Source organism: Polypterus senegalus, chromosome 9 (assembly GCF_016835505.1).
Source record: "Polypterus senegalus isolate Bchr_013 chromosome 9, ASM1683550v1, whole genome shotgun sequence".
NCBI lineage: Eukaryota > Metazoa > Chordata > Cladistia > Polypteriformes > Polypteridae > Polypterus > Polypterus senegalus.
The window spans coordinates 135,738,022-135,764,678 of NC_053162.1; the positions used below are offsets into that span (position 1 = coordinate 135,738,022).

Consider the following 26,657-nt stretch of genomic DNA (forward strand, 5'->3'; position numbering starts at 1 on the left):
CCAATCTACCATTTTGCAATGGATACCAAAGTTAAAAGGGAAAAAAAAGTTTGCCTGAGAAAGCAAGGATTAAGCAAAAACAATGACACTGGAGGAGGATGCAGTGTAATGAATAAAAAATATCTGCTTTATTTAGAACAGGAGAGAAAAGCTGTCATTTATTAAATTTCAACATTGCTTTCATTTATTTATGTTCAGTAGCACTAGGTGACAGCAGAGTAGCTAGCAAATGCGATTGGCCCTACAGTCTGTCACATTGCCTCAAACTCACTGAATCTCTAGTCTCAGTGTTTCTCAGTGGGTCGCAGGGTGCCATCGGTGGGTTGCGTTTTCCACTACTGCTGCCTAATAATGTGATCCAGTGCTGCACTAAATTTTTCTCTGTTTGTAACTGTTCTTTTGCCCTGCTCTTCCAAACACGATCATTTCACCAAGGGGATCCAACTGCTTTTCTAATCACACTTGTTTCAGGAAGGGAGAGAACCCCCTGCCCTGCAGTTGTTGCCTGTGGGTCAACATTGAACTTAAAAAGGTAAAACTGAATCCTGAAACCATCAGAGGTTGAGAAACACTGATATAGCAGACATTGATGTGCAGTGCTTCACACGTCAGCACATTTAACTAAATAACATAGTTATTTTCAGTCCAGTATCAAAACAAACATACAACATGAGTACAACAGCAATCATCATTAAACAATAGTCAGCAGACAAACATTCACAAAAAACACATAGAGTTAATACTGCATATCTGATGCAATCTTCATTTACATAGCCACTTAGCTGGAACATGAACATAATGTGCTTTCATTATTTGTCTATCTTAAAATTTTATAGCATCTATGACTACTGGAGCATGTTCAAGCAAGCAACCAGAACACAAGTACATTAAGTAGACCTTCCATCCCAGATTTAAGTGGTGTTTTTATTTCAAGGCAAAGAATCAACTATCAATAAAAAGATAATGAGATTATGTCAAAATGCCAAACTGTCTTCTTCGGTATAATAGCTGGGTCATGTACACTATACACAAGTATATACATTTTAAATTATGAATTTTTCACAGGTTTATAATCAGTCTACACCCTGGTTAGCAGAGTTGGATTCATCTTTAGTATAAATATTATGCCTTGAACTCATCCTACACTCTTAAAAATACTGGTCTTTACCAGTTCTTTAGTGGCATTTTATGGTTCTTTACTGGGTCGTGTGGTTCCTTGTAGAACTATTGCTTGACAAAGAACCATTTTATTCTGGGAAAGTTTCTCTGCATGTGAAGTTGGTTCTTTGTGCTTTAAAAAACTTCCTAATATGTACAAAAAAAGTCAAAAATCTTTAATGTATGATAGGCTACCTATAAAGGACACCTGCAGATTAAGAAAAACTTGGCCAAGCCTGTGTTTCATAAGTATCCAGCAAGAGTCTTTTAAAATTGTGAGCAATTGTTCTCTTACAAATCTGTTACTATCTATTCTTGGTTATTTACTGTATGAAACCTGTTACATATCTAAATAAATAAAGGTTCTTTCTGGTACCTTCTTGAGGATGGATCTTTGGGGATCCAAAAATGGTTCTCCCATTTGCAGAGTTTGGATGGGCTCTACACTACTCTTACTGTCAAGACATAAATAGATCTTCAGGGATCCTGTCCCTGTTTTAATATCTGGTAATGGCCACATGATTGGAAAAGGAAAAATGTATAGAAGTAACTTCACTTGGATGGACATTCATTTCTTAAAAAATTGAGAAGAGAAAACTCTTATTTATAATGTGAGAAGTTCCAAGCAACCATCACAAAAAGGGATCAACCTTAACTATTTTACCACACTGGGATACAGCAAATGGCTGACTGGAGTAGCCTGGGCAGCATTAAACACTGTCTTAGTGTTAGTTTGCATTTTTGTTAGTGTTAGTTTAATATTTAATGAGTACACAATGTATTTTTTTCCACCCCAGGCTGGCTACTGTACCCTCAGAATGTGGGGGTGCTTTCAGAAGACTTCAGAAGCACCCTTTACTGGCATCCAGCGCCAGAGAACCCAAATGATACCAACTACACGGTTGAAATCTGTAGCAGAAGGTAAGATAGTAATGTTGTCCATTCTTATGTATGAAAAAACTCTCTAAAAGTGGATTTGTATCAGCCGAGTGCATCCACAGCACTAGAATAAATTGCCACTAGCAGTCCCAAAACCAGGTCCAGTCGTGGCGAAAAACTTGTCACCAGAAGGCTTTTTACCTGAAAATGAAGGCTATTAGGACTCAGAATAGACAGACAGAGTTTTAAAGCTTTATTGCAATAAAACAACACAAAAAAATAACACGGACTCAACTCAATACGGCCAAATTGAGCTGAGCCCCGAACAGTTCAAAACTTGAAGTTTATATAACAATTTGTTATCACTCCGACCTCGCTCAGTTAGCTCATTTGCTGTCCTCCTCTGACTCCCTTCTACTCTTGTCCGGCCAATTTCTCATCTCCCTGCAGCTGGGCCCCTGGTATTTCTCTGTCTATTGTTCATTTCTAGTTTCTGTTTTTGCTTATTTCTTTCACTGGCCAAGGCCGGTACAGACGTTCATCTTCCTTATATGGGCTTTCCTCTCATCACTTCCTCTTTCTCGGACTTAAGCAGGGTTGTCTGATGCCCAAAGCTAAGCTTTAATTAAAAGAAATACGGTATGTGCTTTTATTTAATCATTGTGTGTCAGTCCTGACTTGCCTTAATTTCTACGCTAAATTTAATTTCTAATGTATTCTTCCAGATTTATTTATGCTAGTGCTTGAATATACTAAATTTGTTATTTTCCATACATTGCATCATCTTTGTCCTTGGCAGCAATGCCTTTTGCTGTTTCTGCTGATTCACTATTCGAGCTGGTTTCTTATGTGCCCACCAGAGCCAGTTTTCCTGTTGTATCGTTCTTTAGCTTCCCAGCCTTGAACACAGGTGTTCTCATTCTCCTTATCCTATCCTTAGTTAGTCTCTGCATGTCATTCTTGTTTTTGTTCTGTTCCTTTCCCACATTAGCAATTCTGCTTCAAGCTTTAAAAAATAATGCAATATGACTTATTTTTTAGTTAACTATTTGCTTGACCTATCTTATTTGCTTAACATTCTAATTTATGCTTAATCTAATATTTTAGAAGCTTTTAATTACTTTTTATGGCTCTTAATGTTAATTTGCTATTTATGCTAATATAGATATTTTTTCTCTTCTACATTCCTCCCTTTGAGGCTTATTCAAGCCTCACCACCTAACCTAAGATTCCAAAAGAGAGTTAGGGGATGTTGGTTCAATTCTTCTTTGGAGCCCAATACAGACCCTTCACAGTTCTTCTCAATCTGCTACACCCGTATCCCTCTTCTGGTGGCACAGGAGCCAAACATCTCCCCCATCAATCAACAGAGAGGAGTAAAAGACTTCCTGGCCCTACCCTAACAGTCAAAAAGTATGCATAATCAATCATAAGCGCAGATAAAATTGAAAAACAAGGGAATATAACATAATCCATGATGGTTACAAGAAAATAATACAGAAGGCTTAAATTAATAAAACAATTGTCCATAATAAGGGCTTTTCCTTCGCTTGGGGAGATCTATTTCCAGTGAAATTACATTTTTTCTTCAACCCAGGTACTTTGTGCACCGTAAAGGGTCACCTCCCTGGGGAGCAGTTACTAGAACTTCACCCAAGGAGTTTCTTCAGGGTTAGTATTTCATTGTCCACATTGTCATCAAGAAGAGAATGAAAATCTGTAGCTGAAGATGTCCATGGTGTAAGAACTTGGATGTACACTTTTTTGACAGCAACTCTAGTAAGGATTAATTAGAAAACTGGTAATAAGCAGCAAAATACCACCCAAGGACATAACGATACCATTAAGAGAGTAATCTCTGCTTCACAAACATGGCTCCCTGTGATTCCCAGGTTCAAATAAAGCTAATACTAAGTATACTGGTTTTACCTTTTGTTTCTAAGATGGATTTACAGATAATGTTATAACTGTCCCAGTTCCTAAATATGGTGAAATGTCTATTTAATATATATCTAGCTCTATGTGTTCATTTACAATCAGACCTGTTAATAATATTGTTGGTGGCGATACAGATGGCATAAATATCTATCTTAAAAAACTCAAAAGTTCCCAATTTTAGGTTGCGACCGCTGTGCACAATGATAATCAGAGATAAAGTCCTTATACACTTCATTCATAAAGTTGCTCAAATATACACCCAGCTGTGGTCTCAATCTTGAACCACCTATGCCATATTAATGCAGCTATTTTGTGGACAGTAGGTGTCAATCCTCCCTTCGGAAGATGTCAGCACTACCTTCCAAAGTGCAAGTCACTGGGTTATCTCCAAGGTCACATTCACATTTCAAGGGTTATACCCAAGCTTCTTATTATGGGTTCATATCATCAGAGATCTTCAGACTTCGTCTGGGTGTTTTAATTTACAGACTGCATATTCACCACTGTATGTATAAGACACTCCATTCTCCTATGGACCAAATTAATACTTCATTTCACTAATGTTTTATAATACATATACTTAACAAGCCATAATGTTAATCATTTGACCTGTATCACCATCAACATGCTAGCCTAAACTGTATCATCCTATTTTAAAGGTTGTGGATGTTCTGACCTATAGTAAGTGTCCCTTATTCCCAAAATACTAATTACTGTATGTGTGCCATCCCATGAGCTTACTATTATTCTTTTCAATTAAATAAATGTACCTAAATGTTTAGCTCTACATTATTTGTTATAATATTACAATCGATAACCTAGAATATCTAAAGTGGACTGACCCTAACTAGCAATGGTGGAATGCCCCTGTAATGATAATCATTTAACAATCTCTAATAGATCTGTTATGTTATATTAGATTAGATTCTGATTAACTCCAGATTACATAAATCATTGGTCCTTAAAGGTAACATATTATCTCATACTAAACATCAGAAGGCATATAAAAACACCTATTTAAAAATATCTATTCTTAACCACTTTGAATTCACAATAATCATGTATTCCCATTAATACAAACATTCATTAAATACATATTATTTAGGAGTCCCTATATTCTGCTTTACTTACAGATAATTATCTTTCCCTTCTATACCTTTCATAACTTTATGGTTCAAATACTTTTTAAAAGATGTTGCCAGTTGTCAAACTGAATAATGAATGGACAGTTAAAGTAGGCTCCGGCAAACAACATTGAGCCCTGCAGAGTAAAAATGTGACAAATTTTCTTCTCTGGCAAGGATTAGAGCAGGTGTTGGGGTCCAATATCTCAAGGTAGATGTCATCTACGATTCGGAATCCACGATGATCTTTTGGGCTCAGTCATCACCAGCATAGTTGAGCTCTTAGCAGCAGGGATCTATAATGCCTTGGACTGGAATTGAAGTGCGTTGTCCAATAGTCAATTGGTCGATGGCCTGATCCACGACTTGATCTCATCTCTGGTATGGCTGGGTTCTCCTTGGGGTCGGATGATTAGCTTATCTGCAGACCTTTATCACAGCCCAAACTCTGGTTCAACTTCAAATACTGTCATCTACGATTTACTGGGAAAAACAGATTTCACCTGCAGATGTAAAGACTTAAAATTTAAATAGTCAGCATGTTAATTCTTCATTGGTAGCTACTTATGGATCCAAAAAATAATATGTCATAAGATGTCAGATCTGTTTCGTTGGGGGTACCCCTATCCCAGATGCTAATGTGGAGCTACCCAGGTTTAGCACAGTTAGAACGGAGAGAGACGCAAATACCAGCAGCAAGAAGAAAGGGGGGGGGAGTTGCTCTTTATGTCAATACAAAGTGGTGCAACTCTTGACATGTAAACATTAAAATCTCCTCTTGCTGCAGGGACATCGAACTGTTGGCTGTAAGTTTGCGTCCCTATTACTTGCCAAGAGAGTTTGGACATGTGATTGTTTTTATTGTTTACATCCCCCCTCGAGCGAATGCAGAGATAGCGAGTGATGTCATCCATTCCGCAGTTGCTAAGTTACAAACTCAGCACCCTGAGGCGCTTGTGCTAATCGCTGGAGACTTTAACCATGTAACGCTGGATAAAACATTACCTGCCTTCTCCCAGTATGTGGAGTGTAACACCCGGGGAAATAGGACTATTGACCTACTGTATGCAAACGTTAAAGACGCATACAGCGCCATAACCTGGTTCTGCTTCAGCCTCACTACAAACCAAGAGTGAAGGTGCTACCTACAACCACACGCTCATTCAGGAAGTGGTCCCCTGAGAGACTGCTTTGGAACTACAGACTGTGTGCAGACCTATAAATACCTGGGAGTGCAGCTGGATGACAAATTGGACTGGTCTGCCAATACTGATGCTCTGTGTAAGAAAGGTCAGAGCCGACTATACTTCCTTAGAAGGTTGGCGTCCTTCAACATCTCCAATAAGATGCTGCAGATGTTCTACCAGACGGTTGTGGCGAGTGCCCTCTTCTACGCAGTGGTGTGCTGGGGGGGCAGCATAAAGAAGAAGGGTGTCTCACGCCTGGAAAAACGTGTTAGGAAGGCAGGCTCTACTGTAGGAATAAAGCTGGACCGTTTAACATCTGTAGCAGAGCGACGGGCATTAAGCAAACTCCTGTCAATCATGAAGAATCCACTGCATCCACTTAACGGTGTCTATCTATTAAAAATATTGCTAGCAGTAAAACAACCGGTCATTTCAATCCAGTCTGTGCTTGTCTAAGTCAATTTGCCTTTAAACAGACAAAGTAAAATTTAAAATTGATAAGCACAAAGTTCAGGCCTTCTTTTATAGCTGTTTCCAGTTTGGCTGTGGTTGCAATTTCCACTCAATTGAAAATATGTCCCAAGTTATTATAAAAATAAAGTCAATCTTAATATATATCAGGGAAAAATGTACTCAATAATCAATCATTGCAAAAAATTGATCCCAATAATATTGGCATGATATTCAAATTATCTGCATTTGTTCCATAATAATTGAAAAATAGCTTCAGAAATTAAAAATTGAACAAAAATTAAACATTTTACTTATACACCAACCCTTCCCCCTTTATTGACACTTGTGTCAATATTGCTGTTATTATCTTACAATTAGAGGAGATGTGGAGCAAGAGGGTATCTGAAATTGATTCTATTAATATAATAATTTAATAGAAGCCAAATTTTATAACTCTCTTACAGGGAAGACAAATACGTCCAGGGATAGAGAACAAACAAAAGCAAAGAGAAGGTTGAGTATTTATTAGTTAAAGAGCCATGCTCTGTGGAGGTTGGTGTAAAAGCAAGAAGACTTAAGCCAATTATTATAAAAATTTGTCTCAGTGTTTACTGTACTCTTCCCCTAAATGAACATCAATGTATACCAGCAACCTCCAGAGAACATCTCATAGTTAGCATAGCAAGCAGAGTCAAGAAAGAAATCCAATGTCTGGATGGGTAAATTCTTAAATTGTTTTTCCTTTTTGACATTAAATATAACAAAAACAGTCAGGCTCCACATTTCCTCTCCCATGTATCTAATTATAAAGCATTGTTCAAATGTGCAAAGTCCTAAGAACATTTTTCTTTTTACACAAGATGTTCATATTTGAGTATATTTGGACCATATCTAAGATTAACAAGGTCAGTGAAGTAAAATATTTTATCCCTTCCCACTCAAGTCCTTTAAATTATTTCAAAGGTTATTTAGCAGCAAAAATAATCTTGGACTCCATCTCTAACCCCTTATAATCTGCCATCTAAAAGCTTAACGTTTCTTTAAATGTTTCCCAAGTATTATTCCTTTCTTTCTGGCATTACTAATTACTTTATTAATTAAAGTACCACATACATTTGGATCTTTAGATTTTAGAATCGTAATACAAATGTTTCATTCTATATTTCATTAAAGCATCAAAATATAAAAGTGAACCTTTTCAGCAGCTTTGTAGTAATACAAATACCTGTACTCCATTCTATTTTACATTTAAAATATGCAAGTCACTTAATACCAAAAAAGGGGATGAGGAAAGAAATCAATATATCAGAATGCCCTATAATGCAAAATGTGCCTTTATTTATTTATTTATTTATTTATTAAGATGCCTTCTAGGAAATTAGCACATTCCCACCCATATTTAGAATGAAGAATCCACTTCTTTGTTAGTTAATCTTTCCAGAATTCTGTAAATCTATTACCGTTACATACACCAATTTCTTTTCCCCATAACCTTCTGCCAAAGCCAGTTAATCTTGTACATTCTTGTTATCTTTCAGATGTTTTTCAGAATGTTGACTCCAAAGAGCACAGTCTGTTTTTCTCTTAGTTAACCCCCCTTATTCCCTCTTTTTTATCTTAGCATGGAACACTACCTGGACTGGAGGCCATTATTTTTCTTCAGCTTCATTACTATTTTAAAGAATGTCTCCTTCAATTGAAATTTACTCTTTTTAATTAAAATCCTCCCTTAAATCAGAGTCTGGCCAGTACTCAGATGAAAGGGGTGCTCGTACAATATCATGCCTGATCTGGAGACTTTTTTTACACCACCTGTTCATATCTTTTTTAATTTGAATTAAGAGCTTAATTTATATTCTCATACGCATTAATATCAAACATTTCATCCTTTCAAACAACACCATATGTTTCACACAACCACTCTCAAACACACTTGAACTTGTTTATCATGCACTCATAGGGATCCCTTTAATACACTATAAAACATACATAAAATCACCCAAACCATTGTAACACACTCAACCTTACTCCAGTATTTATTACTTATTATTTGTACACACTATATTTGGATACAATGCAGCAAAGGAATCAGAAAGAAAATGAACTCTGAAGAAGAGCAATTTCCATTCTCACTTAACATTACCAATCAGGACAAATGAACATAAAACAGCCTCTCATGACGTTAGCTGGTGTTAACCCTAGGAAACGTAACACAATCCTGCTCAGCTCTAAACGGTGCTGGTTTCTAGATCAAGGAGACTCCATTGGCGAAATGACTCAGCGACAACAAGGAATTGCTTCTGTGGGAATCCATTCCTGCGACAATAAGGGCAAATCCAACTATCAAGAAATCACGCGGTTCGATACCACAGCAAAACGGCACTCCCAGAAAAAAGGCTAACTGTCACTGAGAATATTAACTCAAAACAAATAAAATGTAAGCTTTAACACAAATCACATATAAGCTTGAATCTTAGCATAAGTGTTAACCACTGCGCCACCACACACTCCACTGTAATAATCCCCATAATGCACAATTTCACATACACACATCACAAGAAAAAAAGGACAGAAGAAATTGAAAGAACTTGTTTCCCTTATATGTTAAAGTTATCAAAAGAGCATTTTTCCTTAAGACTTGATCAGGGTCTGAAGGAAAGAGGCTTTACATCTTTATACCCATTTGTATAATTAAAAGGGGACACTCTTTCATTTTATCAAATATTACACGTACTCGACATTCATTTTAACCCATATTTAGTCGAGCTCTGGAAATTTATATGCACAAGGCAGTTTCAGCAAATCATAATTAAACTACATTACCCAGAGGTCTCCATGTTTCACTTTCTTTTCCACACACACACAGAAAAATTAATGTGCACACACACGCATTCAGCTCAGACGTACTTACACACACAGACATCAGCGAGGTACCTTTGAAGTTAAATACAGTGCACATTTCTTTTTAGCGCAAATAATAATTATATTCTTTCCCCACAAATATATGTACTATTATATACACACATAATCTTTATACGCACACATTTTTCTATCGCTTTAATTTTTCTTTTGGTGCTTTCCTCCTACCTTTCTCTGAATGCTATTTTTCTTATCAAACTGTAAGTACGGCTTGAATTGTTTTTAACAGGAAGTAACATGAGGCACAAGCATTTGAATCAAATTAACTTTTTCAAAACTTCACATTTTAATATCCAAATTCTAATTACAATACTTTTCCAATCTCCCAAATGTTCGCACTTCTTCTAACTTTCTTGTGCTTACCTTAATTATGCTTCTTGATAATTTTATGTAATCCTGCTGCTGCAAAGAATGAAACTTATGCCAACTGAAAGTATTTAAATCATGGTATTACATTTATTTTAAGAAATCTTGTCAAGTGAACTACGTTAATACTTTTCCGGATGCATTTTTGTAATGTATTCTTTCTCTGATCTTTAATTTATAGTCATTTTAATTGAACTACTTTGGCTTTCATATATTTATTTGCTGTAACTCCTAGCAGTGACACGGTCTTGATAAAAAATCTCTCAATGTATCTCTATGAAAGAAATGCTTTGATTACAAAATCTCACTCAAACTCGTTATGTGCTTGATTACTTTATTGTGTCTCCCGGTACAAACTATTTGGGTCCGGAATTCATTCACACTCACACTTGTCTCCGCACCTGTGGCTCATTTTTACTACCACTAAGAGATAACGGAGCTCACGCAGTCACTAACTCAATTATTCCTTATTCGGGGATGGGGCAATTAAAATATATATGTGTATATGTGGGGATCGTTACGCCCCAGTATATCCACGGGCAACTTGCTTGTATCTATTACAATTCCCTGCAGCCGTGGGCTTCCTACCGCTAATCTTAAATTCAGATCTCTACTTAAATTACGTTTGACCACAACTTGTATCCTCCGTAACAATATTTTCTCCACACGTGTCTTTGAACGGTGTACAAAATCAAAATTATATTTCTAAATAATATCCCTCTTTTTCTATTCCTTACTGTCTTAGCTCTACTCTTCCTCCCACAGGGTGAACTTTATTTACAGCTTATTGTAAATGCAGGTTTATTTTATGTTCTCTAAAGCAATATGTCTATTTTTGCACACAAAAAGTTATATACACTTTTTATATATATATATATACAGTACAGGCCAAAAGTTTGGACACACTTCCTCATTCAATGTGTTTTTTATTTTCATGACCATTTACAGCACTCCATCACTCTCCTTTTTGGTCAAATAGCCCTTACACAGCCTGGAGGTGTGTTTGGGTTCATTGTCCTGTTGAAAAATAAATGATCGTCCAACTAACCTAACTTCTGCACAACACAACTGCTGGTCCCAACCCCATTGATAAAGCAAGAAATTCCACTTAATAACCCTGATAAGGCACACCTGTGAAGTGAAAACCATTTCAGGTGACTACCTGTTGAAGCTCATCGAGAGAATGCCAAGAGTGTGCAAAGCAGTAATCAGAGCAAAGTGTGGCTATTTTGAAGAAACTAGAATATAAAACATGTTTTCAGTTATTTCACCTTTGTTTGTTAAGTACATAACTCCACATGTGTTCATTCATAGTTTTGATGCCTTCGGCGAGAATCTACCAATGTAAATGGTCATGAAAATAAAGAAAACACATTGAATGAGGAGGTGTGTCCAAACTTTTGGCCTGTACTGTATATATATATACTGTATATATACACTTTGTTCATTCCCTAAAATCCACACTCGTACTAAAAAATTTTTTTAGCACCTAGTGTGCTAATCCCTAGTGTACAGTATACAGTACTAGTTTTGCACCTGTGTGCTTCATTCACCGCGTCGCTTTTTAAAGTGCTCCAAACATTCTTCGCATCTGTACGTACTTCTACAATTGCCGCAACACTTTTAAAAGCGCTCCATACACACAGTACTTACGTGCCTCCCTAACCTATCAAAAGAAAAATCATAAAATAAAATAAAGTTCTAATTCCCTAATCTGGGGCGGTAACTATAGGTCTCCAATCGCACCTGAACCTGCTCTTTTACTAGGGCACAATCAGAAGAAGCTGTCGGCACTGGTATGCCATCATCTTTTCCCAAAAAATGACTCCCTCTCGAAACGGCTTGCAGACAGATGGTCACGCCTTCCCGCTCACATTTTACTGGCACTCAAAACGGCTTGCAGACGGATGGTCACGCCCAGTGCAGGATTTACGTGTAAGCTACACAAGCTATAGCTTAGGGCCCCCGCCTTCTTGGGGGCCCCCAAAACAAATTGTCTGAGTGAGCAATTGTCATATATACTTAAATATACTACAGCATTATTTGTCCCAATGCCGCACGTCCGGGACGTCCAATATTCTTCACCCAATTTTTTTGCGCGTCTTTTCAAAGATCAGAGCGCTATTGTTTCTATGTATGATGGTTGCAAATTGCTCTGGAGAAAGATCTTTTTCTCAGCTGAAGAGAATAAAAAATGAATTTAGAATAACAATGACACAAGATAAATTATGTTCCCTCAGTATCATGTGCATAGTAAGTGACAAACTACGCAGTTTATCATTTGATGATGTCATAGTGACTCTGCTCTGGCAAAGGCAAGAAAGAAAATATTTTAGTTTAATATAATTCCTTAATCCTTATACCATGTTTCAAGATATTAGATAATAAACCTTTGTACATTGTGCCTTTTAAAAGAACTTTTGTTTCTTTTTACCAGAGTTTGCATTTTTAAGTTTATTATGAATAAAAATTATTTTAAGTTAAGCATTTCTTATTTCACTATCTATATACTTCTTAATTGTATTTCAGTTTAAACCTCTAGGTATCGGAAAATCATATTTGGCACTTACATAAAATATCTGGACTTATAAAGGGCCCCATGTCTCAAATAGCTTAGGGCCTTATCAAGTCTAAATCTGGCCCTGGTCACGCCTTCCCGCTCACGTTTTTCTGGCCCCAAAAACGGCTTGCAGATGGATGGCTATGCCTTCTCGCTCACGTTCTACTGGCACTCAAAACGGCTTGCAGAAGGATGGCTATACCTTCTCGCTCACGTTCCACTGAAGAGCATATACAGCCACAGCAAGGGGTGCTAATTCAGGAATTCTTCAGCTATCTTATACACAGTTCATCGTCGTCACAGCAACCTTAGTATTTGACAGGATTTCAACACTACCCATTACAATGCAGTCCTCTGTCCCCTGGATCGGAGCGTCTTATATACTGCACCGTGCAGTCCTCCGTCCCCCGGATCGGAGCGTCTTATTTACTGCACTCTCATTCATACAAACACATTCATATTAGCTGTACAGTCTTCACACATTCCATTTAAGTCTGTCTGCCCATCCCGTATTCCTACCTGTTCATTTTAGAAAGGCCAAATGCTGCTTGTCTCCGTTGGAGGGGCGGACGCTCTTTGAAACTTTACACAAATTAGTTTAGCAAAAATATCGCTTACCTTTCAGGTGGCCACCATCTGTGTTCGTTTCGTAGGGCCTTGTCCCTGCTGCTGGATTCACGCAGCTGACCTGTTATTCTATCACGTCTCAGGGTCATCAATATGTCATGGCAAAAAATTCGTCACCAGAAGGCTGTTTACCTGAAAATGAAAGCTATTAGGACTCAGGATCGACAGACAGAGTTTTAAAGCTTTATTGGAATAAAACAACACAAAAAATAACACAGACTCAACCCAATATGGCCAAATTGAGCTGTGCCCCGAACAGTTCAAAACTCAAAGTTTATATAACAATTTCTTATCACTCCAACCTCGCTCAATTAGCTCATTTGCTGTTTTTGCTCTGACTCCCTTCTACTCCTGTCTGGCCAATTTCTCATCTCCCTGCAGCTGGGCCCCTGGTATTTCACTGTCTATTGTTCATTTCTAGTTTCTGTTTTTGCTTATTTTTTTCACTGGCCAAGGTTGGTACAGACGTTCATCTTCCTTATATGGGCTTTCCTGTCATCACTTCCTCTTTCTCTGACTTGAGCAGGGTTGTCTGATGCCCAAAGCTAAGCTTTAATTAAAAGAAATATGGTATGTGCTTTAATTTAATCATTGTGTGTCAGTCCAGACTTGCCTTAATTTCTATGCTAAAGTTAATTTCTAATGTATTCTTCTATATTTATGCTAGTGCTTGAATATACTAAATTTGTTATTTTCCATACATTACATCATCTCTGACCTTGGCAGCAATGCCTTTTGCTGTTTCTGCTGATTCACTATTCTAGCTGGTTTCTTATGTGCCCACCAGAGCCAGTTTTCCTGTGGTATCGTTCTTTAGCTTCACAGCCTTGAACACAGGTTTTCTCATTCTCCTTATCCTATCCTTAGTTAGTCTCTGCACGTCATTCTTGTTCTTGTTCTGTTCCTTTCCCACACTAGCAATTCTGCTTCAAGCTTTAAAAAATAATGCAATATGACTGATTTTTTGTTAATTATTTGCTTAACATTCTAATTTATGCTTAATCTAATGTTTTAGAAGTTTTTAATTACTTTTTATGGCTCTTTATGTTAATTTGCTATTTATGCATTCGTTAATATATTGGAAGTGGCAATAAGCGCTTCTGACATTATTCTTTACAGATGTCACAAAAATGCAAAAAAGAAATTTCTGTTTGCATTAAACATACCATTGAATCACTTGAAGTTAAACTGCAAAAAGGAGACCAAAACAAATTAAACAGCTCATGATGCCAGAAAATCTAAGGAACTCTAATATAAACCAGGAAAAGTGCTGCAAACCAGGGGGATCATACTCAAGGCTGCAAGGCTTCACTCACTTGGCTGAACTGAGCTAGAAATGAGTGCCTGCTTACAGCAATCTATCTGCTTTCAACACACAAAAACACCACAACTCTGAAAAAGGGAAACAAATATAAAGCACAAAAAAGGAATTCTCGAAATAGCTGATGCGGTTCGTGGCAGGGCTACATTTCTTTTTTTGTCATTTTTATCATTTTTAACTATGTATGAAAAATTAATTTTCTTATTTCCTTTAACTGTCAAATGATTGCTTTCATAATATGCTTTTAAGTAGTCATGCTGGTATCATATTTTTATAGAAATACTGTATGCTCTAGTTGGTCAAAGTTTGTAGGAGAAATAAAAAAAGGTTGCTGCATGTAAAAAGTGAAACAAATTTGAAGTTATTGCTTTTTAAAAGATTAGGAATAGTGCCCTACACAGAGGTAGAAGTGACAGTCCACAAACTTGGAGAAAAACTGGTCAGAAGATGAAACATAAGTTAACAAAATGCCAAGTCAAAGCCAACAAAATTAAACTGATCCTTGTCAAAACCAAAATGTAAATCAATGACGTAGTCAGCAATTGCCAGAAAACCGACACTATGCTTTGCACAAGACTTCCAGCTTATATATGGTCATGTTGATGATGTTGCATAATGACAAATGTTCAAAAAAATTGCATTGCCCACAGAAAATTAAAGTGACATCCCAATATAAATGAAAATATAGGAAATACTTTAAAGAGACTAAAACAAAAATTTTAAAAAGTCTGAATTATCTTCTTCATGATGCAGAAGAACATAGTAAACAAAAATAGTTGTATCATATATTGCGTGCTTCAGTTGAAATTGAAACATTCTTCAAAGTAATGGAAATTTGTCATTGTTCACCCTCTGGTAAGTGTCCATGGAGGGCTAGATCCTTAGTAAAGGACTGAAAATCAGAAATCACATCATATTCGTAATCACTGACCTTGAAATATTCTACATCGATAACCCACATGCTTATGCTTTTTGAAATTTGTCATTTTAACTTTCTGCGAGTGTCTCTTAGAGGGCTAGGATTACTGGTAAAGAATTAAGCATCAAGTGCTTACCATGTTCGTCATCAGAAACCTTGAAATAGCCTTAAACGATACTCCACATGCCTGTATTACCAAGTTTTTCAAGTTTTGTGAAAACCAGTAACCCTGACCCCTTCAATCACATTAGCAGTTGATTGATGTGGCATGAACAATTTACGCCCCTCTGATCTTTTTTGCTGAAGACACCTATTGGTTTCTTCTTTATCATAAGGTTGTAACTTCCTGCGCAAAATATGGCCGAAAATAGCCTAAGAGTGAGTGTTTCTGTGGGTCTATAGGAAAAACAATAAGGGAAACCCCAAAAAAGCTTGATGTCTTTTCAAAGTCTTGACATAATTTCAGAATGTTCATAAATAATTCTTATGAGCACAATAGTAAAACAGAGTTCTATAGGGATTCTTTGTGATTCAGAACCACTAAAAACATACTAGAACTTTAGATGAACATTAGAAAAACTTTGGAAAGGACAGGCCATTCAGCCCAGCAGAGCTCGCCAGTACCATCCTCCAAATACCTTCAAAATAACATACAGTTGTGCTTGAAAGTTTTTGAACCCTTTAGAATTTTCTATATTTCTGCATAAATATGACCTAAAACATCATCAGATTTTCACTCAAGTCCTAAAAGTAGATAAAGAGAAACCAGTTAAACAAATGAGACAAAAATATTATACTTGGTCATTTATTTATTAAGGAAAATGATCGAATATTACATATTTGTGAGTGGCAAAAGTACGTGAACCTTTGCTTTCAGTATCTGGTGTGACCCCCCTTTGCAGCAATAACTGCAACTAAACCTTTCCGGTAACTTTTGATCATTTCTGCACACCGGCTTTTTTAGCCCATTCCTCTGTACAGAACAGCTTCAACTCTGGGATGTTGGTGGTTTTCCTCACATTAACTGTTCGCTTCAGGTCCTTCCACAACATTTCGATTGGATTAAGGTAAGGACTTTGACATGGCCATTCCAAAACATTAACTTTATCCTTCTTTAACCATTCTTTGGTAGAACAACTTGTGTGCTTAGGGTCGTTATCTTGCTGCATGACCCACCTTCTCTTGCGATTCAGTTCATGGACAGATGTCCTGACATTTTCCTTTAAAATTCTCTGATATAATTCAGAATTCATTGTTTCATCAATGAAGGCAAGCCATCCTGGCCCAGATGCAGCAAAACAGGTCCAAACCATGATACTACCACCACCATGTTTCACAGATGGGATAAGGTCCTTATGCTGGAATGCAGTGTTTTCCTTTCTCCAAACATAACGCTTTTCATTTAAACCAAAAAGTTCTATTTTGGTCTCATCCGTCCACAAAACATTCTTCCAATAGCCTTCTGGTTTGTCCACGTGATCTTTAGCAAACTGCAGATGAACAGCAATGTTTTTTTTGGAGAACAGTGGCTTTCTCCTTGCAACCCTGCCATGCATACCATTGTTGTTCAGTGTTCTCCTGATGGTAGACTCATGAACATGAACATTAGCCAATGTGAGAGAGGCCTTCAGTTGCTTAGAAATTATCCCAGGGTCCATTGTGACCTCGCTGACTATTACACGCCTTGCTCTTGGAGTGATCTTTGTTGGTCGACCACTCCTGGGGAGGCTAAAAATGGTCTTGAATTTCCTCCATTTGTACACAATCTGTTTGACTGTGGATTGGTGGAGTCCAAACTCTTTAGAGATGGTTTTGTAACCTTTTCCAGCCTTATTAACATCAACAACTCTTTTTCTGAGGTCCTCAGAAATCTCCTTTGTTCGTGCCATGATACACTTCCACAAACATGTGTTATGAAGAGCAGACTTTGATAGATCCCTGTTGTTTAAACAACACAGGGTGCTCACTCACACCTGATTGTCATCCCATTGATTGAAAACACTTGACTCGAATTTCACCTTCAAACTAACTGCTAATCCTAGAGGTTCACATACTTTTGCCACTCACAAATATGTAATATTCGATCATTTTCCTTAATAAATAAATGATCAAGTATAATATTTTTGTCTCATTTGTTTAACTGTTTTTTCTTTATCTACTTTTAGGACTTGAGTGAAAATCTGATGATGTTTTAGGTCATATTTATGCAGAAATATAGAAAATTCTAAAGGGTTCACAAACTTTCAAGCACAACTGTAAAGCTGAGTTGTCCCTAAAGTCCTACCACATTATCTGGTAGCTTAGTCTATGTGTCTATAGTTCTTAGTGTGAAGAACTTTCTAATGTTTATGCCAAATTTACCCTTAACAAGTTCCTGTGTTCTTGTTGAACTCATTATAAGGTAACAGTCTTGCCTCACGGTACTAATTTCTTTCGTCATCAATCATTTTACTTCTTATTTGTTTAAATTAAAAAGGTTCAACTTCATTAATCTTTCGTCATAACTTATAACATGCAGTCCTGGAATCAACCTAGTTGTAGTTCTCAGGACCTTTTCTGTTGCTGCTATGTCTTTTTTTAGCCTGGAGATCAAAACTGTGGCAGTACTCCAGGTGAGGCTTCACTGGTGTGTTATAAAATGAATGTGAGCTCAGAAAAAATTTACAAATCTAAACTAGTGTATAAACTCCATACTCATAATGAAGAGATTATGAGTTTATCATGTGTCTAGTCAAAATGGCAAAAATCCAGTCGTATAACAGATACTTGGAATGTAAAACCTTCAAAGGCATCAAAGCAACAGAAAATAAGGACACCTGAATGAAAGTGTGCAAATTTTGTATAGGATTCTAGATAGCAAGCAAGTGAGAATGACACATTATGAAAGACTGGTTGGATACTAGGAAGGCAGCACATGGTTCCTTGATGAGTAGATGGAACCATTTTGCCATTTTAAGAAAACAAGTTGCTTACAAGCAGGCTAGGAGACACAGAACTAGAGGTGTCTGGATAATAGGAGCTGCTAAATGTGACTATAGCCTGCTGGCCCTGTAGTGGTGTAGTCGCTAATACATTGGATTGTAATCCATAGTGTTTGCTGTTTCCATCACCAATACTGACTTTTTGTGAGTCAGTAAAACTGGTATGACTTCAACTGTTCAAATTTGGAAACAACTGTACTGTGATATGTGCAATACTATGCTGACAGGAAAATTTGGCTTGTAATTATACTCTGTTTGCCTATCTAATTGTTCCACTAAGTGCACCTCTGAGTCTCTTGGATGCCTTTTTCAACCTTTCGTCATATGTTTGTTAGTATCAGCGATGTCTGCTGCAGCAAGAAGAAGGGAGCATACTGGAGCAGCTTCTATATTCACCTTTTGTCTCTGTTGCATAGTTGTGATTAATTTGTTCAGGGTAAGTCTCACATGAAGTTGTGTTGTTCGTATTACAAGTGTTTTTTATTACTGTAATGCTTGGGGCATAACATCTCTAGCATAGGTTGGTGTGGGAAGTTTAGAAATGTATACTTTGTTCTCATTGGCGATTATGTTAAAAAAAGAATCGCGTTTAGCAGTGTGGGGTGAGGCTTGTTACAGAAAGCAGAAGTGAAACACAATGCAAAGGAAAATAAAAGCATTATTGTTTAACTCCTGCTTTGGTGGATTTCTTCCTAATTCAAACTCCATGAATTGACCACTGAAGTAAGAGGACGTGTCAGACACTACAGTTTTGGTGACGAAGATAGGATATTTATATTAAAAGAAACTGAGTTAGTATATGAAACAACTCCACTGAGAAGGAGCAAAATATTGATGCTATGGGTATCTATCCAATGAGAGAAAAAACAAAGGCTATTCAAAGGCCTACTGTTCCTGTGAATGTGACAGAGCTAATATCTTTTCTGGATGTGGTAAATTACTACAGGAAATTCATTAAAAATCTTTCCATGCTAATACAGCCAAAGACAGTGTTGTTGCACAAAAATGATAAATGGGTTTGGTCTGAAAAATGTCAGTGCGCTTTTGAAGATGCTAAGAAACAGATACAATCCAGTCAGGTGTTAGTTCATTATAACCCATAGCTGCCACTCATCCTGGGTTGTGACTCATCTCCAGTTGTGGTGGGTGCTGTAAAATCTCACCAGACGGAAAATGGAGCAATGGAGCAGAGAGACTTATTCTTCATGCTTCCTTTATGTTGACAGACACAGACCAGAAATACTGTACACAGATGGAGCACTTGGATAAGTATCAGGTGTTAAGAATACTTGTATGGCAGGATGTTTATCTTTCTGATAGATTATAAGCCTTTAGCTAAGATACTTGATCCTAAAGTAAGTATTCCGGCCTCTAGCTGCTGTGATAATGCAAAGATGGGCTCTGAATCTAGCAGCATATACAGTATATATGAAAACCAATACAAATGATCAGAGCAACATGGACATGCTGATGCACCATCTAGGTTTTCTGTAAAATGTAGTAGCGCTGTGGTGTTCCTTATACAGAGTACCTTACCTGGATGACTTACATGGCACTGCCAGATATATTGCAAACAAGATTAAAAAAATCCTGCTTTAAAGGTGGTTAAATAGATGGTAATGTTAGGCTAGCTAAATGTGCTGGATGAAGTGCTGAAGCCATATTTTGAAATAAGGTTTGAGATAACAATTAAAGATGATTGTATACTGTGCTGTCTGCTTGTAGTAGTGCCTGAGAAATTACAAGGCAAATTACAATCCATGCTGCACCAAAGCCATTGGGGAATAGTTAAAATGAAATCTTTAGCTGGAAGTTTGTTTTGGTGGTCCACACCAGGTGAGTGTATTGAAGCAGAAGTGAATAAGTATACTGTTTGTTAGCAGGAGCACAGCATGCCTTCTACTGCTCTAGTTCTTCCTTGAAGATATAAAAATTATCCTTGGAAAAGAATACATGTAGGCTTTACTGAAGATCAAAGACAGGTGTTTATGGTAGATGCAGTCTACTACAGCTACTAAAATTGTGGAAGTGCTGAGGAACTTTTTTTGTTTCCTATGGGTTACCTAAGGAACTAGCATCTGATAATGGACCTCAATTACCTCCCAAGAGATTAAGATTTTCATGAAACAAAATGGGATAAAACATGTGAAGTCATCTGCATACTGTCTTGCTAGTAATGGCCTGGTTGAGAGATGAGTCCAGAATAGATCAGTAGGGTAGTATGACAGTTGGACATTGTGTTGCTAGTTCTCTATATGGTTACCTAACATAACTCACACTAAAACAGAAAAGACAACAGCCAAACGTTTTCTTCAGATACAAGTTCATACTAGGTTGTCTCTGATTAGACCTTAGTTCTCCCAGAGAATGCAAGCTGACAGCAGTCACAGAAACAGATTCTTCACTGCAGGCCAAGAGGTAATGGTAAAGAGTTACAGGAGAGGGCAGAAATGGTTAAATGGGATTATTGAAAAAGTGCTAGGTCCAGTAACACACATGGTTAAAGTTTATGGAGATAGCAGTAGCAGACATGTTAATCAAATGCTGAGCACTACTGTGAACTGTGCAAAACCAGGAAATGAGTCTCCCCTGCAGGAGCATTTTAGGATTGTGACACTGTTCTGGACGTGAAACTGAAAAGCATACTAATGCTCATCACAATACTGTACCAAACAGCATACAGGTGTAAGCCAGTGCTGGAGTATTTAAGGCCTGTGCTGACCAACTTTGTGATATTCTCTGGCACATGTTTAGTCTGTCGTTAACGTTTTGCTGTGCTGTGGAAAGCATCCTGTATTGTTCCAGTTTCAAAGAAGGCAGACATCTGTTCACCTAATAATTAAGACCATTGGCCCTTATGTTCCACATCATGAAGACCTTCGAGATGCTGGTCCTGGACTATTTGAATTATCTTGTGAAAGACCACTTGGTCTCAAAGCAATCAGGCAAAGATTGGGGTGGAGGATGCTATTATTTATCTTTTCAACAAGGCATATTCCCATCTGCACAGAGCTGGCACCACTGTAAAGATTTTGCTTTTGGTGTCATCGGGGCCTTCAATATCATCCAGCCATGCCTGTTAAGGAGTAAGTGCAGAATTCTATAGGCAGATGAACTTATGGTGTCCTGGATATTGGGCATTTTTTATATGGATATGAGTAGCACTGTAGCACCACAAAATATTGTTCTTTCACCTTCTCTCTTGGCTCTGTACACCTTGGACCATCTGGTGGTAGTAACAGAGGGGAGAATGAAGATAAAATTGATAGCTATTATGAACAATACTCCACACTCTATAGCATTGAGTACTTTCAGCCAACAAATTATTCAGTAGACATGTGAGAAGAAATGTTACTGGGGCTCCTTCATACTTTTGCATCAGGGCCATTCCTGACGTCTTTCGTGCCCCAGGCAAGAAAATTTGTCCCCCACTCCCCTCACACCACCATACACATACACACAATACAATACTGTACTAACACAGGTTGATTACTTTAATTACAATACTCATTATTGCAATGCTGGCTGGATGCACATAACGTGGGAAGATCAGAGGGTGACTCCTGATTCCTGGCCCTGGCAGCAGGTAACTGCCTAAGCTCGACTTCACTGTCATGCACGCATGCGCATGGCACACAGATAGTGAGGAGACCGCACATTGCATGAGATGAGATGCCTGGCATCCTGCCTGCACTAGTGTATGAAACAGAACACAGATTCTGCTGTGTGTAGCACAGACAGTGCAGGTGCTAATGAGGCACACAACATGAACATTTCTTTGTAGTCCAGTCCGGTCCGGACAAATTTTTCTAAACAAAATAAAGATAGGAATCTCTACAGAGGACTGCAGTAATGCATCCTGACTACTAGGTGGTGACCTAGGTCCTTGCTTGGGCAGCCTATGCCCAGAAATGGCTCTGCTTTGCATTATACTGTACTTATATATAGCACCGCATTGTGACTGCTCATTTACCATTAGCCAAACTAGAAGTATTTTTTTTTGTATTTGAGATTGGTGGTTATTGTAGGGCGGCACGGTGGCGCAGTGATAGTGCTGCTGCCTCGCAGTTAGGAGACCCAGGTTCACTTCCTGCATCCTCCCTGCGTGGAGTTTGCATGTTCTCCCCGTGTCTGCGTGGGTTTCCTCCGGCGCTCGGTTTCCTCCCACAATCCAAAGACATGCAGGTTAGGTGGATTGGCGATTCTAAATTGGCCCTAGTGTGTGTTTGTGTGTGTCCTGCGGTGGGTTGGCACCCTGCCCGGGATTGGGTCCTGCCTTGTACCCTGTGTTGGCTGGGATTGGCTCCAGCAGACCCCGTGACCCTGTGTTCGGATTCAGCGGGTTGGAAAATGGATGGATGGATGGTTATTGTATTTGTTGAGCTTTTGTAAAAAGCTAAATTTCTATCTATCTATCTATCTATCTATCTATCTATCTATCTATCTATCTATCTATCTATACTTCAGTGTAAATTATAATGAAATATTAACTACGTTCAGAATGTCATTGAAACACTGCAAAAACGCTTATGTAAAAACTAGATAAAATCTGGGAAGCTGTTTTGCTTTTATTTAGCAAAAAAATTTGCTAATGGGGTAAGCATAATTTACTTGACAAGATTTCTTAAAATAAGCTAAATAATCATAAGTACAAATTGTTTGATAAGTCAATAATTTTTACAATAAGGAAAGCAAGATTTAAGGTCATGATATACAGAATTTTTTTTCACTTGCTTAGATTTCATTTTTCTTATAGCGAGACAGCACACTTTTGGTCTGAATTGTACAACTGAAAGTTTTTAAAACACAATACATAGAAATATATTTCTAGATTAATTGATAAAAAGTACATCAAAAATATATCAAATTACCTTAATTGTAGAATTAATTTACTTAATAAAACATAATAATAGCTTAAGATTTCTGGCTTATTAACACTTCTCAGATAGAGAATAAAACCTACAGTGTGTGTTCCTGTTATAGCCTCACTCTTTAACACTTGCCTCTCTGTTCATTTTCTTATTTCAGCCCTTCTTATCACTGGACTGAAGTGGATGGTTGTGTCAATACCTCTGCCAAAAGCTGCAGCCTCTCCAAACACTTTGAAGATTTCCATTTAATTTATTTTGTAAGGGTGAAAGCAGTTTGGCACAATAATGCTTCAGACTGGGTCAATGTGTCCTTTCAGCCTTACGAAGATTGTGAGTTTCTTTTTGTTTGACAACTGTAAAAAGTATTTCTTTCTTCAAACATAGTAATATGTCAACCTTCTCTGTTAGGTCAGACTCTAAGTATGGATAACAAGGGATTTAATTTTAAGCCAGGGAACATGCAGCAGCGCAGTGTGTAGAGTTTTGACCTCTAGGGCCAGCACTTCATTACAATTATAGCTGTGGTGCCTGCAGTTTGACGTTAGCAAGATCTCCATGTTTTCTTTTGGCATCCATTGGACCATTGTCTGATGAGACATTATTGACTTGAAACTGCCCCAGTGAGATTGAGTGTCACTGTGCAGGTGAGTGTGATTGGTGTTGGACTTTGGTCTGTCCAAAATTGATTATTGTATTGTCTTTATTGGTGCAGGAAAACACCATTTGTCTGCACTAAGATTAAATCTACAGAAAATGAAAGACTGGATAGCATGATAAGTCACCCTACTCCTTTTACATGTTAAAATCATACACAGAGATGTGATTTTACTTACACAACTTGCATAGCACATGAAGTGATCTAATGATACTGGGAAATGAGTTAGTGTGGACATACAGTATATATGGACCATCATAACTTTATTGGGGTTCCCATTGAAATTCATGTACCATTTACTTAAAGTGGGGAAATAATAGAAGTTGGCTTAACCACCCTTTATTCTTTTCTTTAGCCAACCCGAGCATTCCACAAATCACCATATCCTTAATAGACCAAACCATCGAGGTGTATGTCGTCCATGCACTAGCACCATCTTGGACGAGTTTGGAAGCCACTGTCTTTCTATATAAAGATGAAGACTTCAACCAGACTATGGTGAATATATGTATTTTCTAATGTTTTTTGTCATTTGATACCATTGGGAGGGACACAGTTGTGGATCATTGTAAAAAAGAGACAGCTGAGCCCCTCCGACCCGCACATGTAGGCAAAATATAGAAGCACTGTTAAATAATTAAGCTCTTTATGTGAAATTCCCAATGTCAGAGAAGCACATCCAGCCAAGAAACTGGAAATTTCTATGCTGGCGATATTCTTAGTAATCTTTCTGCTTTCATTAATGATGTAACTGTTCGTTTTGAGTCTTCAATGGGATGCTGAATTTTGTTACTCCTCTTTCATAAAACACTTTTATGAGATGCTTGGGTTTTATTGAGAGAAAGTAGGTACCTGCTAAGGAAGGAAATTTTGCTGTATTGCTATTTAGGTATTTACCCTGTGGTATAGAGGGTCTGCGGCATCAAAAAAAAAAAGCGGTAAGTTTTAAATCCATAAAGCCGTGTTGCTCTCCGTGGGCACAATTGCACGACTACAGGGAGTTAATGAGGTAGTTGGAGCGAGTCGCACCTACACGTGTGGGTGTGATTGTTCTGAATTGCTTCATTGGCTTCCTGCGGCATGTGATTAAGGTGCTGCGCCCACGGAGATGTGAGGATAAAAGAAGGGAAAAATTGAAGAGGGAAGAATTCAAAGATGGAGAAAACAAAGATGAGGATTCAAAGATGGGAGATATAAAAAATGGGAGATAAATGTAAGAAAAGAGAAAAAGAAGGAACAAGGTTAAAAGATGTGAAAGGCAGTCTTAGCAGGAGGATCTGGCCACCTGGAAGGAGGACACAGCATGAGCTGGGGTCCCATTAAGGAGCGTTTGCTGTGCCGCACTGAACATCCAGGTGGAGTGTGGCGAGCAAGGCAGGAGCACTTCCTAGGCTTCCCAGGTGCAACATGAGCGTGAAGGAAGAAGGGAGCAGATCTGACCTCGGACAGTCTGGCCATGATGCCTGGAGGCAGCCAAGACGGAGGTCGGCCGAAAGGAGCTTGTGGCTGCTGAGTCTCTGCCGGCTACTCGAGCAATGGGTGAGCTGGGGAGCATGAGAAGGAGGTGGACAGAGATCGGAACAAGTTAGACTGCATTTTAACCTTGGATTTTAATGGAATTATTTATTATTATTTTTATCCTCACTTTTCACATGGTTTTCATGGATTTACAGTATCTATGTACTTTTTGGAAGACTGCACAATCAACACTTTTGTTGGTTTTACTTGTGTTTTGACTTTGCTTTTAATAAAGGCACTTGAGCACTTTCTCCACCATCCTCTGGCATCATCAGTGAATTCTCCTCATATGTCAGCTCATCTCGGTGACATTACCAACGGTGTCGGGTTCAAGAACTCCTGGAAGTCGGATGGGAGCATGGCGTGAACCCGCATCGTCACAAACCCCCCAAATAGAAAATTTAAATACCCCAAAATCTCAGTACAGAGCATAGGCATGAGACACAGGATTCGTAAGTTAAGCAAAGCACATACATACAGTCTGTGGATGATCCACCAATCAAAAAACAACACTTGCTTAAGCCCGCCCTCTCAGCTTTGACGAGTGTAAGTGACAGTTGTAAATTCAAGCCGTATTTCATGTTGGATTTAGAAAAAAATTGCAAGCAAAGTTAAATACATAAATAAGAAGCAAAAAACATATTCTTAAACAAATTGTTTTTATTTATGCTCACATTTCATGATCTTTTTCTTTTCTCACAATTCACAGTTCTTTTATTTTTTTCTTATTGTTTATAATAAGTTCAAGTAAAACACGATTCAGCCAGAAAGCCATATTAATAAAAATAAATAATAATAATAATAATAAATACTAAAATACTGTGTTCCCCTTCCCACTTGAACATATGGCTGGGGGTAAACCTGAAAACAAATTCTTAAGTGAACAAAGTTAAAACCCACATGTGAAGCTGAGTTTTGTTCACTTTGCATGTGATTAATGGATGGCACTGTAACTGAGGCCCATTGTTTTCGAAACATTTCCTGGGTGAAGCTAGGAAGTAGAGTATATACTGCATTAGTAAAGTATTCAGAACCTTTCTTTTTATTTTACATTTTGTTATTTTGCAGTCTTATGCCAAATTTAATTAATTTTTCCCCACATCAAAAAGCACTCAAATGTAAAATGCTGAAAAGTAAAAACATGATTTTTAAATTTTTGCATATTAGATGGATAGTACTTT

The 26,657-nt window shown here is 37.7% G+C and overlaps 1 protein-coding gene across 1 annotated transcript in view; it reads left to right on the forward strand.

Moving 5' to 3' along the window:
* LOC120535835 overlaps positions 1-26,657 on the forward strand; it is a 69,237-nt gene that overhangs the window by 15,787 nt on the left and 26,793 nt on the right. The window contains exons 2-4 of the mRNA XM_039763945.1: positions 1,956-2,079; positions 23,461-23,633; positions 24,314-24,456. Of these exons, the coding sequence (XP_039619879.1) occupies positions 1,956-2,079; positions 23,461-23,633; positions 24,314-24,456 (440 nt within the window). The remainder of the gene's footprint in view (positions 1-1,955; positions 2,080-23,460; positions 23,634-24,313; positions 24,457-26,657) is intronic.